Raw genomic sequence first — 14,362 nt, 5'->3', positions numbered from 1 at the left:
ACCAAGGCACGCTCTGAAGACACAACACTGGACAGCACGGCTAGCAAATCTTCGGATAATCTTCTAACATTTCGACCAAGCCACGTTTAAGCATTGGACCGATTTAAAAATAAACGCCGTTGTTTCCGAGCTTTCCTCAGGCCACACGTCTAGCCCCTGTTCGGTCTCTCAGACTAAGTTCATAACCTGAATTTCAGTGTTTTGAATACGCTCTACCTGCAAGCTAGCTAACGTTAGTGACATAGCGTCCTGAAAACCATGGTAAGTATCGTCCGTCATTCGTGCCCTTCGATATATCTCCTGAGTGCATTGACCTAACCATGGACACACAGACCACTTTTCTAATCATGTCGCTAATCCTCTAACCTTAAATCTCAACAGTTGACATAGTCCACCCTTGAAGTAGTGTATGCAGCTTATCTGAACAGGGCCTGTAGCCTGTCGCTGGGAGAGCCCAACTAAGTTCAGCTGGAGCCACTTGTAGCTGCACAGTTCCAATGTGGTTATTGCCACTGTGTTTCTCTCCCTGTGCAGGCTGAATTCGGGTTTAATGAGCACCACCAGAATGAGGTCATCAGTTACATGCGGTTTGCCCGTTCAAAGAGAGTCCTGAGGCTGAAGACAATCGACACTTGTTTTGAAGAACTCAAGGACAGCAGGTGCTTTATAGGTCAAATGCCAATGGATATAATCCTCAATGTATTGGGTTTATATCGTTCCAATCAGTGCTGGTATCTAATGGGTCATGTATGTGTCTGCATGTGTTCTATCTGTGTCTATATTTGGCTGTTTCATGTGTGCGTGTGGCAATTTGGCCTTTATTGCTTGTCTGTTTGTGAATGTATGTTGTATGTCTGTGCATTGTGTATATCGGATGTGTTGGGTTGGGTGCGTGCGTGTATTGTGTACTGCAGGCTGGTGGAGGAGACGTTCACAGTGGATGAGGTGCGTGAGATGCTGGAGGGTCTGCAGGCGGTGGTGGGGGGGGAGGTGGAGACGGAGCTGATCAACACGGCCCACACTAACGTGCTGCTGCTCCGCCAGCTCTTCTCCCAGGCTGACAAGTTCTTCCTGCGGCTGCAGACGGACATCTCCGAACTGGAGAACAGGTGGGGAGCTTGGATCGAATGAGGATGCATGTTGCTCGCCAACTGGAGGTTACAAACAACTGGAGAATAGGTGGAGTGCGTGAACGGCTTGAAGCATGCTAGGTGTTCTGATGGCTCCCTGGGGGGATGTTTGTCGCAGGCTAGTTGGAGGGATTTGGTCTAGCTAGCTAGGTGGATGTTTTTAGTTCAGTAGGTGGGGTCGCCATTATCTGCCCCTGAAATCAGCTGGAGCGAAGCAGATGAGGTAGTGCGACATAGACCACAACATTGTGAACAGGCCTCTTACCCTCAAACTCCCCTACCAACTTCTCCTCTCCACCCTCCCCCACCTCCTTACCCACCTCCTCCTCTGCAGACCCTCACCTCCTCCCTGCACCCTTTTCCTCCTCCTTTCCCCCCTACCCCTCTTCTTCCTCCCCCACTTACCTGTCCTCCTCCTCCTCGTCCGTACCCTTCTCCTCCTTTTCCACTCCTCCATCTCCAGCCCTTCTATCCGCCCCCGCCCTCCTCACCCTCCTTGCCACCCTGTCCTCCTTACTTGAGCGTAGCGCCAGCTGCATATAACCCTGAGAACAGAAGCTGTGAGAAAGTGTCTGTAGGTTGCGGAACCTCGGTGTTGTCGTGGGTGTGTTGTCACAGAGGCCCTGCGTACGCCCCTCACCACAGAGCTACGTGCGGTGAGCACCGTTTTGGGACCACATAAAGCTCAACATGGACCTGCTGCCTTCACCACAAGGGTCGGCCCGTGTTCGTAGTTTCAAACTGTCACTGTGCATGGGATGGATAGTGCCTTATTGTTTCCTCCCTCGGGGGTACGTGGGACTCCCCGCGGTGAAGTCATGGGGTTGGAGAGGTCACAGAAGGGCGCTTGATGAGGTTCCCTCATACAGAACCAGCTAGATATACATTTGACTGTTTATAGTTGAACGTATTCAACACACTGGCCTGGAGTACAACTTCGTATTGAATTGGTGAATTGTTGCTACTTATATCCTACTTCTATGCCTTATATAACTCACCCTAACCATAACTCCTTCTCTAAACACCTTAAACAATTTACCTCAACGTAACTAACCCAAACTTTAACCCTATTTGGCCTTACATACCTAACTCGAACTAACTGTCAACTAACTGTAAATCTTTATCCAAGTAACGGTAGGTAGCGTTACCTAACCAACCCTATCTAGCCGTACTTAACTAACCTTAACTAACCATGCCAATTTATCAAACCCTTTACCCAACCAACCCTTCACCGGATTAACTGTAACTCAATCTATCTAACCCTAACTCTTTACCCAAATAACCTTTTATAACTTAATCATCCATCAAACCCAAATAACATATTGTAAATGGTACTTTGTAAAGTAAAATAAACAGTGTTTAATATTGCTGACAGGTTTAAGAGGGAGTCCTCCTTAAATTATTTGTTGTTCTTTCTCCAGGGAGCTGCTTGAGAAGGTTGCTGAGTTTGAGAAGACTGACTTTAAAACCACTAACAAGGTGTGTACCCCACCCTCACACATGTGCACACACACACATGCATGCAGATACACCCAGACACATGAACTTACACACGTACACACAGAAAGAAATAAGAAGAAACGCAAGCAAACATCACATAAAAAGAGACAAATCCAATCCTCCGATAGGACACAAGAGATTACATTATAAGGGCTGACTGTAATAAATATAACGTAATGACCTATTATGTATTTATTCATGACTTATTGCATGTTATTTATCACCAAGGTGAACCAGGAGAGCAGTAAACCAAGGCTAGTGCCTCTTAACGAAGGGGGTGTGTCAGAGCTTCTGAACAAGGTAAACCCTGACCCCCGCAAACTCTGGTTCGGAGTCTGGTTCACCTTCATATTCCAAATCATATCAACGCAGCGTAATGCAACACCTGTCTTCCTACCACGCTCTCCAGGAGATCACAAGACTACAGGAGGAAAACGAGAAGCTGAAATCCAGACTGCGGAACCTGGAGTCCCAGGTGGATCTACACTCTGTCTACACCTTGTTTGTTTGTTCTTTTAGCATTTGACCTATTGAGCCGAATGACAGCGAGCTGTTAGATAGGCGATAGGGCTTGGGCTGCATCCTGCTGCAGGATGCTGACAGGTAGAATGCAGACTCTGGGGTTCCAACCAAGTACTTTTAGCCACTCTACCCACTGTACTATCCCCATGTACCCCATTAAACACCCCATTAGTATACACTCCCAATGTTACTGCTTTGATGATAATTCAGTGCTGTGTGTTGCGTGTTCCAGGCCATGAATGTGTTGGATGAGAAGACGAGGGCCGAGCGAGCTCTGAAAGACCTGCAGAAGGTCCAGGGAGACCAGCAGGTACCCGTCCTCCTGCCCTGTCCCTGTCCCCCCCTCCTCCTCTCAGTCCTGCCTCCTCCCTCTGCTGCGCCATGGTTTACATTCTCTGCCCTCCAAGCTGTTCTTTCCTTTGCTATGCTTTACGTTTCCTGCTTTTCAAAACGGTTTCTCTCCTGTGGTTTCCTTACATGCTATGTTCTGCTATGTTTTTGCGATGGTATAAGCCATCGCTAGTTGATTGACCAGCTTTTATTTTTGTTCGCGTGTTTTAAGGTTGAATTTTGCTTTTACGTTTAGCACCAAGATGGCCGCTAGGTTAACAAGGCCCATGCTCTGCTTGAGACGGAGCCTAAAAATAACCAGCCGTGTTCCCCTCCCTGCCACCAGGGGGCGACGCGGGAGCAGGATCTGAGCAGCCTGGAGAGCACGGTGGCGGCCCTGAAGGAGGACTACGAGCGCACGCTCAACGTGAACGCCGCTTCTCAGAAGGACCTGCAGCAGAACCTGGTGTCGGCCAAACACGACCTGCTGCGCGTCCAGGAGCAGCTCGCCATGGCCGAGAAGGTCTGACCACCGACCCCCGCTGCCTGACCCTTCTACCCCACTGACCCTTTATCCCTGACCTTTTAGCCTCGGCCCCATAAACATATGTTCATAGACGCCGGGATGGCATTATGATGTACGTGTACGCCAATTCTGCTCAATCTACGATCTATGTAGACTGAGCAGAATTGTATTCTATTAATTTGTTATTATATGTAATGTGTAAAATATTTATAACATGACATGCTGTAATAAGAATACAAATATGATTCATTGAGTTCATCAGTTGAGAAATGGCACGATTATATAGCTTTTTATCCAGGAAAACCCCCTTTTACTTGCAAGTCTTTCCAATACGGCGGGGACGTCAACGTACCCAAAGATCAATGTGGTGTCTATGTATGCATGTCTATGCCTTAACCCTACACCCCACTCCCTTACCTTGTCTACCCCGATCTTTAAACCTTATCCTCCATCCCCAAATTTCCAGACGCTAACCCTCCTCCACTTGCGTTTCACCCCTAATACATTTACATTTACATTTACATTTAGGGCATTTAGCAGACGCTTTTATCCAAAGCGACTTACAATAAGTGCATTTGTTACAATAAGTACATTTATCATAAGAAGTGAAACAATATATCGCTGTCGGTACAGTAAAGATCCCCCCCTAATAATCCCCCCCTGAGTCAGACGAGACCTTAAACTGAGGTCGCTGTGGTCACAATATCCCCTGAAACTCATCGCATAAGTATGGGTGCTACTGCTAACCTCGGTGTCCTGGCCAATTGGACAGTTACACCATTCCTTACCTCTCTACTTTGATAGCCAGTGCGTTTAGCATTAGGGGGCATATTGGCATGCATTACCAGTGTGTAATGATAGGTATAAATGCATAAAGACACATGTGAGAAATGCTACATAATAAAGTAAGTATAAATGCTAGTACTTTGCTAAAACTGTCAGTGTGTTTGTGTGTTCAGGAGCTGGACAAGAAGTTCCAGCAGACTGCCGCCTACCGCAACATGAAGGAGATCCTGACCAAGAAGAACGAGCAGATCAAAGAGATCAGGAAACGACTGCAGAGGTACGAAGGCCAATCAGATGCAGCCATACCCGAACCTGACACGGAAACTGCTACAGCCTAGCTAGCATGAGGCTAATATCATGCAAGATCGCTAGGTTGTACATGGTCATCTTTGTCTCTGTCTGTGTGTCGTAAAGGTACGAGTCAGACGAATGAGATGCTGTTCCCCCCCCCACGCAACCGACGTAGTACAACAACGGGCAACGATGAAGGCGAGCGAGGACCGATTTTTCTTTGATAAATGTCCGTACCACGCGGAACGTCTTGAAGACGTGCCCCCACCTGATCCCGCACCTCGCCACGCAGAGACCCAATGACATTAAAAGAGAGAGCGATCCTCAACATCATTTCTATTTTGTCACGCTTTTATCTAGAATTCTGTAGGTTTCAGTATAGAGAATCTCACGTGGGTCCGGTTTGGGTTGGGCGTAGGCTAGCTTTAACTAGGTCTATTGGTAGAAGTAATGAAATGAAAACCAGGCAATCCCCTGATTGAGATCCTTCCTCCTAGTGTTGGGTTAGAATAAATCTCCTTGTTCCAGATTCATTCTTAGTTCCCATTCCCGCCACAAGTACACATGCCCCCATCAGTGGTCTATGCAAATAACCCTTCCCTTTGTCCTCTCCCTGGTCTTAATCTGGATAATTCTAGATTAGTAATCCATATATTAATCCAAATCGTTTTGTCCTTTTGAAGGAGGCCTTTGTGTGTTTTATGTGTCTGCGTGATAGGTCGTAAGGGTGTAGAGAGGGGATAGTTCACCCTCTCACCACTAGGGGGTGGCATTACTGCCTGTACTGCCATAACGAATGCGTTCAGATATCAGATTTGCATTTCGAATCAAACCCATATTCTATCTCTTCTATAACACACTCCATTACAAAACGTTTAGCTTCATATAATAGAGTCCATCTAGATAGCTTTTTCAACAGTGGTGTTACAGCTACTATTTGGATGTATCCATGAAATGTTTACTTTGATTTCTTACATTTTTATTTTATGCTCTTCTCTATATTGCATTGTATATCATTATAAAAATCGACGTAAGGAACGATAGTGATCCTGAAAGTTTGAACTTCAACGTTACCTAGAAGAGAGGAGTGCATATGATATTTTTATCCCAAAAAAATGTATCTTGTTATTCGAAAGTGAGGTATTTGACCTGATGATGTAATGCTCTTGTGGAGTGTGATACATCCTAGATGTTTTATTTATCTGTATCATCTGAAATCTAGGCTAACCAAGGCTGTAACCAAATTGGGGAGCAAAATAATTTCAATCAACTAAGTGATGTTGTGTTTTGTCCATTTATTTACTTCATTATTGTGTGCAAATTATTCTTGCAGATCATTTGTCATACAAGGTTAAATTAATGATAATAATAATAATAAACCTTTGGGATCTTTTGAGAGCATATTTGAAAAACAACGCATGTTAAATAGGTTCATGATAACCCTAATCCATAATTAACTGCCATAAAACCATGCAAGACACAAACAAGTCAATAATCGTTTCTTGATTTTATCATAGATGAGTCATATTCATATCTCTTTTCTTATCTTATGAAGAGGAATGAACCTGGTGTGATCAACTGTCAAAATCCTTCTCTCTCTCTCTCCCCCGCTCTGTTGTTGGGGGGAAAATCTCTCTCTCTCTCTCTCTCTCTCTCTCTCTCTCTCTCTCTCTCTCTCTCTCTCTCTCTCTCTCTCTCTCTCTCTCTCTCTCTCTCTCTCTCTCTCTCTCTCTCTCTGTGTAACCCTGCCAAACCTCACCTCCAGTACTGAGTACTGATGCACTCAGAACTGCTGTTCAGTTTGGTTCACAGACTGTGAACCAGACTGTAATTTGTATTGTTACACACTTCTGTGACTACTGATAGAGTAGATGAACATTGAATAAAATATTTGATCCACCACAATAATACAAATTACAGAACCATAATAGATTAGTAGTAATTGTTTAACATGTCTTTGGTTGTAAATTGATTATATATTAGCTGCTGACCTCTAGCACACTCATAATATGCATATACACTTCTTCAGACAAGCAAAACAGGTCCTTGTAGTAGTCTCAACCTTACTCTATGATGTGTTGTGACATCAATGCAGGCCGGAAACAGAACTGAGAGAGAGGCCTCTTTCTCAGTGGGCTGCAGGGGTTCCAGGTGTGAGTTCTTGATTAGACACATGAATGCCCAATGAGACAATACCCCAGGGCCTCCATTCGAAACACAGCAAACCGAGAAACACAACCAGCAAATCATCTCCTATCCTCTTGGCTTTTTGCAGCTCGAAGCCCTGACAGCAGAGCGACGCCAAAGCACAACCTGGGAGGAAAACACCTTTCTGTCTATTTATTTGCATGCTCCTTTAAAAGGAATCATGCAGGATAAAGGCTCTAATACCTTGTTAAAGGTTCTAATGGCTTGTTAGCAGTTCTCATGCCATATTCATGGTTTAAATGCGTTGTTGCCTAATTAAAGGTTCTAAAGCCTTGTTAAAGACTCTAATGTCTCATTAAAAGTTGTCATGTCTCGTTAAAGATTCTAATGCCTTGTTAAAGGGCTTTACTGCCTCATTAAAGGTTCTAAAGCCTTGTTAAAGGCACTCATGCCCCCTTAAAGGTTCTAATACCTTGTTCAAAATTGTCTTGTCCTGTTTATGATTCAAATGCCTCATTAAAGATTCTAATGCATTGTTAAAAGTTTTCATATTTGGTCAAAGATATCGATGCTTGTTAAAGGATCTCATGTTTCCTTCAGATTCTAATGCCTTATTAAAGGTTCTAAAGCATTATTACATATTATAAAGCTATTTTAAAGGTTCTACAGCCTTGTTAACGGTGCTCATGTCTCATTAAAGTTTTCTTGCCTCGTTAAATATTGAAATGCCTTTTGCAAGGTTCTAATGCCTCATTTAAGGTTCTAATGTCTTGTTAAGGTTTATAAGCCTTGTTAAAGGTTCTCACGCCACATTCAGGTTAACTATTATACCTCATTAAACGTTATCATGGCCGTCAACGGTAATCATTGATTTTGGCATTGGAGCCATTTCAGTAGGTTGGTGTAGGAGAGGTGGTGGCTTTAAGGAACCCTGAGTCTGTTCTTTGTACCCCTTGTCAAGCATCCTCTGGTTTCACGAAACCATGACCATATCATGAGTTTATAGTAAACAAATCAGGTTTTATGATCTAACTGAGTATCTTGGCTTGGGGAATATGGCATTTGGTGATAGCAGATGGGGTTTTATGGCTTCACTGAGTTTCTAGGCTTGGTGAGGGTGTTATATGGCAATTCAGTGATGGCATGAAGGATAATATATTCAACAGAGTGCAGTGAGTTCTTTCATCAAATAGCGGTATTTTAGAGATCTCAACCCACAGCTGTGTTTGGAGATGACATTTCCAATAAGGTCCGCTAATGGTCCTGCCACTCCAACCGGCAAGGCGTTCAGCTATCAACTCAGACAGTAACACTCACGCTAGACGTCAACGTAAACACAAAGCTCTCTCGCCATCTATACTACAGAGGCTAGCGGCGTGCAAAAGAAGCGTGTAATGGGATGGTTTCTGATTTCGGGCATCACTCGTCCGTGGTGCTAAGTGCTCCACCTGTGTGCGCAGTCGTCATTTAATCGCCCAGAGCACCCGTGCGGGCACATTGTTTATGTTCTGCTGTCAGTGTGTCTTTAGTTTGCTTTAGTCAGAGAGATGTATCGTCATCTACAATGGCATACAGCCGCCCCCCAACCATAGTGAAGCAAAGAGGGGCTCCTAGATCTGTGAAGGGTGAAGCCAGCTGTGCTTTTGTCACGGTTTCCTGTGATGCGAGTCTTAGCAGAGACATGGAGAGGGCATGACACCAGAAGATGCTCTACTACACGTAGCACTGTGGTTACAGGGAAACCATAAATACAGGAGAGAATGAGGTTGTGTCATAACCTGCTATTCGCTGATACCAGAGCTGAACAACACAAACTTTATTTGGTCGCTGGTCGGTTGAGTAACCTACTTTTTGGTTAATTTGGTAAGTGTTGTAGACCATTTTGGAGTTTTTAAGAGGTTTGTGTATGGGTTAGATTTTGTGAGAATGTTTTAAGTACTTGCATACTTTCTCCTGTTCAGTTACAATGGAAACCGAATCTACAACCTTTTTCACCACCGAGATGGACTCTGTAAGTACTGCCATCAAATAAGAACTATTACAACAAATAAGTTTTGCACCCTCAAAAAGGTACTATCACATCCAATAATTTATCTTGCATTAATAAATTGTTTACTATTAAATAAGTGCTATGAATCAAATAGTAACAAGTACTATTATATCCTTATTGCAACAAATAAGTATAATCACATTATCAAATATTTACAAATATTTAATCAAATATTATTTTTAATACAGCATTGGAGTCCATGTAAAGGCATTTTACACAATACACATTACTTGTTATTGATACTTGTTAAACTGTGTTGTATTTGTGCTGTAGTGCAGTACAGAAGTAGGGTTAAATCGACTTTGCTTGTGTGGGAGGAACAAGGCTGTTAACCATATCCCTAAATAGTTCAGTAGTGTAGGCTGTACTCTCAATATTTTCTGCAAATGTTTTCTGTATCGTCTCTCTTCTCTCTTCGATTATAAATTCACTGAAGATATATAGTCTATATCCAATAAGACGTCTGTATTTGTCTGCTTTTGTCATGCAACCAACCGACCAACCAAACAGCAACATCAGTGAAAATAATAACAGTATTTATTCATAAAAGTCATTCAGAAACAATACATAATGGTCTGTAGCTGTCCTCACCCTGTCCAACTGCATCAGAAGTTCAGTTTCTAAGTTCAGTAGCTAAGCCCAGAGAAGCAGAGACAGGGAAAGGAGACGGAGGCCACTCTTTATTCACTGAAAACAGGTTGAAAACAGGTTGAAAACAGCCAAACACAGAGAGGGGACCTTTATGGTCTCCATATGGAACAGTTGCTTCTCGGATCCAAAATGGAGTCTTCAGCTGTTGCTGTTGCAGTCTCTGACAGCACTTAATCTACTGGCCCCAATCTAACCTTTAGTGCTGAGCCAAACTGCTAGTGCTGGGCTAACCACTAGACTGTGTTTGTTATATCTGTCTCACATCTGTATCAAAACATTGTCTCACACACACACACACACACACACACACACACACACACACACACACACACACACACACACACAAATGCAAAAATAAAAATTCACACAAAACCCAATACAAAGAAAAATAAATACAAACAAACACAATTGTGTAGAATTGAGTGGCATCTACAGCCCAGGAGATGGGCTGTAGATGCACCAGTAGACCACAAAAGACTAACAAGACACACTATTTTATCAGAATTGCTATCGTACTCATAAGCTATGACAAATAAAAATAGAGAAACATAGAGCCACACACACGCAAAAAACACACACACGCAAAAAACACACACACACACACACACACACACACACGCACACACACACACACACAAAACCACCTCAGCAAGACAATAAACTTTTTCGCTTCTGTGAGTTGCGTTTGTGTTGGACTAGAGTCAAGAGGGACAGGGCAGGGGTGTGTACTGTCTGACAGGTTGTGTCCATTGAGCCTGTTGACACCTGGCGCATTCATAAATAGCTCCTCCAAGTTGCATGTTTGTATCCTTTGGTTGTTCTCAGTCTCACTTGGACGCCCGTCTGAATCAAGGGCTGATAAAGGAGTCAATGTAAACCACGCCATCTCAACACGGGCTCTTGTTCAACTGGGCCTCCCCAGGACACGGGTTCCGGTTACCCTGAAGACTACGACTTCGGCGGGCAGGTCCCCTGCAGCAAGGGCTGGGTGCGGGACTTCAGTCGCAGCTACGAGCCCGCTCTGTTCCTGCTCATCTTCATCCTGGGCACGGTGGGGAACCTGCTAGTGGTGCTCCTCTACACGGTGATCCGCCACCGCCTGAAGACCATGACGGACGTGTACCTGCTGAACCTGGCCGTGGCCGACCTGCTGTTCCTCGCCACACTGCCCTTCTGGGCGGTGAACGCCATGCAGGGCTGGGTGTTCGGGCGCCACGCCTCCGGGCTGTGCAAGGCCGTGGTGGTCGTGTACAAGCTCAACTTCTTCAGCAGCATGCTGCTGCTCGCCTGCATCAGCGTGGACCGCTACGTGGCCATCGTGCAGGTGACCCGGGCCCACAACCTGCGGCGGGAGCGGAGGATGCTGTACAGCAGGGTGGCCTGCCTGGGCGTGTGGCTGCTGTCCTCCATGCTGGCCGTCCCCGAGGTGCTGTTCGCCGAGGTACCGCTCCGCTTTGTACCACGATTCGTCAGGCTCCACTTGTAGATGGGGTTTTAGAGCTGCAGCTGATGGTATTGGAGTTCTTACTACAGCTAGGTCATGCGGAGTGCACACACTATTCCAGTGTCCAGTGGTAGGGAAAGCAAAAAGGTCCTGGCCGGACACCGACAGCTTGAGACAAATGTGTGAATAGATTTAAAATCAAATCTGTGTAGCCTGGCAACATTAGAAACATTTAGTTAAAATCGTCTTCGGAAATCTTGTGACTCTCGACATGAGTTTCGCTCCAACTCGTGATGAGAATCTCTGTAGCAAAACAGGAAACCACGCGTAAGTCTCCCACCTCGCACCACCTCACCTTGTTCACACGGCTCCTGCCCTGTTTCCGGTGCAGTAGTTGCGTGCTGCCACACCATCAACCAGGCCACCAACCAGGATATTAACCAGGATATTAACCAGGCTATCAACCAGGCCACCAACCAGGATATTAACCAGGATATTAACCGGGCTATTAACCAGGATATTAACCGGGCTATTAACCAGGCCACCAACCAGGATATTAACCGGGCTATTAACCAGGATATTAACCGGGCTATTAACCAGGCCACCAACCAGGATATTAACCAGGATATTAACCAGGATATTAACCGGGCTATTAACCAGGCCACCAACCAGGATATTAACCAGGATATTAACCGGGCTATTAACCAGGATATTAACAGGGCTATTAACCAGGTCACTAACCGGGATGTTGACCAGGATACCGTTCTGTTCATGACTCATGTTTCAGGTGAGGAACACCCCGGGGGGGGAGACGGTCTGTGACCTGCTGGCCAAGACCAAGATCCAGACCAAGGTGCTGGTCCTGGCCCTGCAGGTGTGCGTGGGCTTCCTGCTGCCCCTGGTGGTCATGACCGCCTGCTACTCCCTCATCCTGCGGGCGCTGCTGCAGTCGCGCAGCTTCCACAAGCACAAGGCGCTGCGCGTCATCCTGGCGGTGGTGGCGGTGTTTGTCCTCTCCCAGCTGCCGTACAACGGCCACCTGATCGCGCAGGCGTCGCAGCTCGCCAACGGCAGCATCACGGACTGCGGCGTGGTGATGCACATGGACGTGTTCGGCCAGGTGGCCAAGGGCCTGGCGTACATGCACGCCTGCGCCAACCCCTTCCTCTACGTGTTCGTGGGCGTGCGCTTCCGCAGGGACCTGCTCGGGGTGCTGAAGTCGTGCGCGGGGCGGCTGGGCGCAGGGCATGGGAAGATGCCGTCGGTTGCCAAGCGACCGTCTGTGATGTCTGACACGGAGACCACCGCCGCTCTCTCCTTGTAGAGACCCCCCCCCTCTCCTTGTAGAGCCCCCCTCTCCTTGTAGAGCCCCCCCCCCGACCCCTCTCCTTGTAGAGCCCCCCTCTCCTTGTAGAGCCCCCCCCACCCGACCCCTCTCCTTGTAGATACACCCCTCTTCTTGTAGAGCCCCCCCCCCCTCTCCTTGTAGAGCCCCCCCCCCCTCTTCTTGTAGAGCCCCCCCCCTCTCCTTGTAGAGCCCCCCCCCTCTCCTTGTAGAGCCCCTCACTCTTTCTCCTTGTAGACCCCCCCCCTCTTTGTAGACCCCCCCTCTCCTTGTAGAGCCCCCCCCCCCCCCCCCCCCTCTCCTTGTAGAGCCCCCCCCCCCCTCTCCTTGTAGAGCCCCTCTCCCGTTCAACCTTCAACTCTGTTTTGAGCTGTATATTACTGTAAATACTCTGGACTTTTTTACTGCTGTAAACTAAGTAAGTATCCCAAAACCTTTTGGGATATTGTCTGACTTAGATGGACACAGATAATGTGGAAATGTGTTTTTTCTTTTGAGTATAAATAAAGGTTATGAAATGTTTTCTATTCTATTCTATCGACCTGTAATTGGAATCCTACTCAATTATTTCTGGTTTATAATATAGCCTACGCAAATGTGTATACGTCTATTGTGTATTTAAATGGCTTATGATTTTACGATGAGATAGAGAGACAGAACCAGTAGAGTGAACAGGAAGTGGGCCGGAGCAGAAGGGGGCATGAATGAACTCTTGAGCAGGGGGAGCGTGAGAAGGTGGAGAAGCACCCATGTCTGTGCTGGCGTAACGAACATCTTGCGGTCACACTCCGGAGCATGTGGGGAAAGCGAGTCTGTCTGCGAAACTTCGTGTCTGTCTGTCTATATGTTTGTCTGTCGGTGAACCCTGGCACACATTTGACTACACGACGATGGTGTTGGTGCGTTGATAGTTCATGGTTCCCTGCAGTGGCTGAACAGGAATGAATCGGCACTTTCACACTGCCGTGTCGCCGAGTGGCAAGAAGAGACTGAGTGTGTGTGTGGCTGTGTGTGTGAGAGAGAGAGAGAGAGAGAGAGAGAGAGAGAGAGAGAGAGAGAGAGAGAGAGAGAGAGAGAGAGAGAAAGAGAGATAAAAAGCATGTGAGGGTGAAAAAGCGTGAGAGGGTGAAAAAGCGTGAGTGTGTGTTGTGAGAGAGTTTAAAAGCGTGAGTGTGTGTGTGTGTGAGAGAGAGAGATGTGTATGCGTGTGTTAGAGAGAGAGACTGAAAGAGCGTGTATGTCTCGTGGCGATGTCGTTCTGCTTGTTTGTTTGTTTCTCGAAGGCAAGAAGGAGGCGCTGGGTTCAAAATGTTAACATTGCATTAACATTTCAAACCCAGCGCAGGCTCTGCAGTTACGTTTCTCTGGAACAGGCCCGGAGTAATGTGTATGTGTGAGAGCCATTTGTGTTCCAGACGAGCTGCGTGGATGGTGAATCTCTTCTGGTGCCAGGGGTTGGTGTTTGAGAGAAATATGATAATGGTATTTAAATATGTTGTTTGTTTGTTGTTTTATCTGAACTCCTGGTTACTGGAGACCTTGTTTTTTTGTTGTGTGTGTGAGAAAGAGTGCATGCAAAGTGTGTGTGTGTTTGATTGCACGTGAGCGGGTGTGTGTGTGAGAGAGATTGTGAAAGACA

The 14,362-nt window shown here is 46.2% G+C and overlaps 2 protein-coding genes across 3 annotated transcripts; both read left to right on the top strand.

The window, feature by feature from the left end:
• Positions 1 to 40: 40 nt before the first annotated feature.
• Positions 41 to 6,309, top strand: lztfl1 (leucine zipper transcription factor-like 1; the record flags this gene model as incomplete). Of its 2 annotated transcripts, XM_079754804.1 has the most annotated exons (10): positions 41 to 261; positions 535 to 659; positions 915 to 1,109; positions 2,552 to 2,609; positions 2,859 to 2,930; positions 3,040 to 3,105; positions 3,385 to 3,462; positions 3,829 to 4,005; positions 4,968 to 5,071; positions 5,209 to 6,309. In XM_079754804.1, exons 1-10 carry the CDS (start codon positions 259 to 261, stop codon positions 5,225 to 5,227), a joined length of 897 nt encoding a protein of 298 aa, XP_079610930.1. In that variant the 5' UTR covers positions 41 to 258. The 2 variants fall into 2 exon arrangements, with proteins under 2 accessions (XP_079610930.1, XP_079610929.1); XM_079754803.1 differs by lacking the exon at positions 5,209 to 6,309 and having other exon boundaries at positions 4,968 to 5,132.
• A 2,689-nt stretch (positions 6,310 to 8,998) lies between these two features.
• On the top strand, positions 8,999 to 12,961 carry LOC307089111 (C-C chemokine receptor type 9-like). Its single transcript, XM_079755228.1, has 4 exons — positions 8,999 to 9,096; positions 9,195 to 9,244; positions 10,857 to 11,375; positions 12,166 to 12,961. The coding sequence occupies exons 2-4, from the start codon at positions 9,200 to 9,202 to the stop codon at positions 12,700 to 12,702; spliced, it is 1,101 nt and encodes a 366-aa protein (XP_079611354.1). The 5' UTR covers positions 8,999 to 9,096; positions 9,195 to 9,199; the 3' UTR covers positions 12,703 to 12,961.
• Positions 12,962 to 14,362: the final 1,401 nt, after the last annotated feature.

The sequence above is a fragment of the Pollachius pollachius genome, assembly GCF_949987615.1.
Source record: "Pollachius pollachius genome assembly, chromosome: 17".
Taxonomy (NCBI): domain Eukaryota; kingdom Metazoa; phylum Chordata; class Actinopteri; order Gadiformes; family Gadidae; genus Pollachius; species Pollachius pollachius.
This window is presented reverse-complemented; position numbering and strand designations above follow the sequence as displayed.

Bases quoted from the DNA above. Each gene is read 5' to 3' on its own strand.
- LOC307089111 (XM_079755228.1), top strand. From the start codon at position 9,200: ATGGAAACCGAATCTACAACCTTTTTCACCACCGAGATGGACTCT. The intron at 9,245-10,856 runs GTAAGTACTGCC...GGGCCTCCCCAG, and splicing joins TCACCACCGAGATGGACTCT to GACACGGGTTCCGGTTACCC. The intron at 11,376-12,165 runs GTACCGCTCCGC...CTCATGTTTCAG, and splicing joins CCGAGGTGCTGTTCGCCGAG to GTGAGGAACACCCCGGGGGG.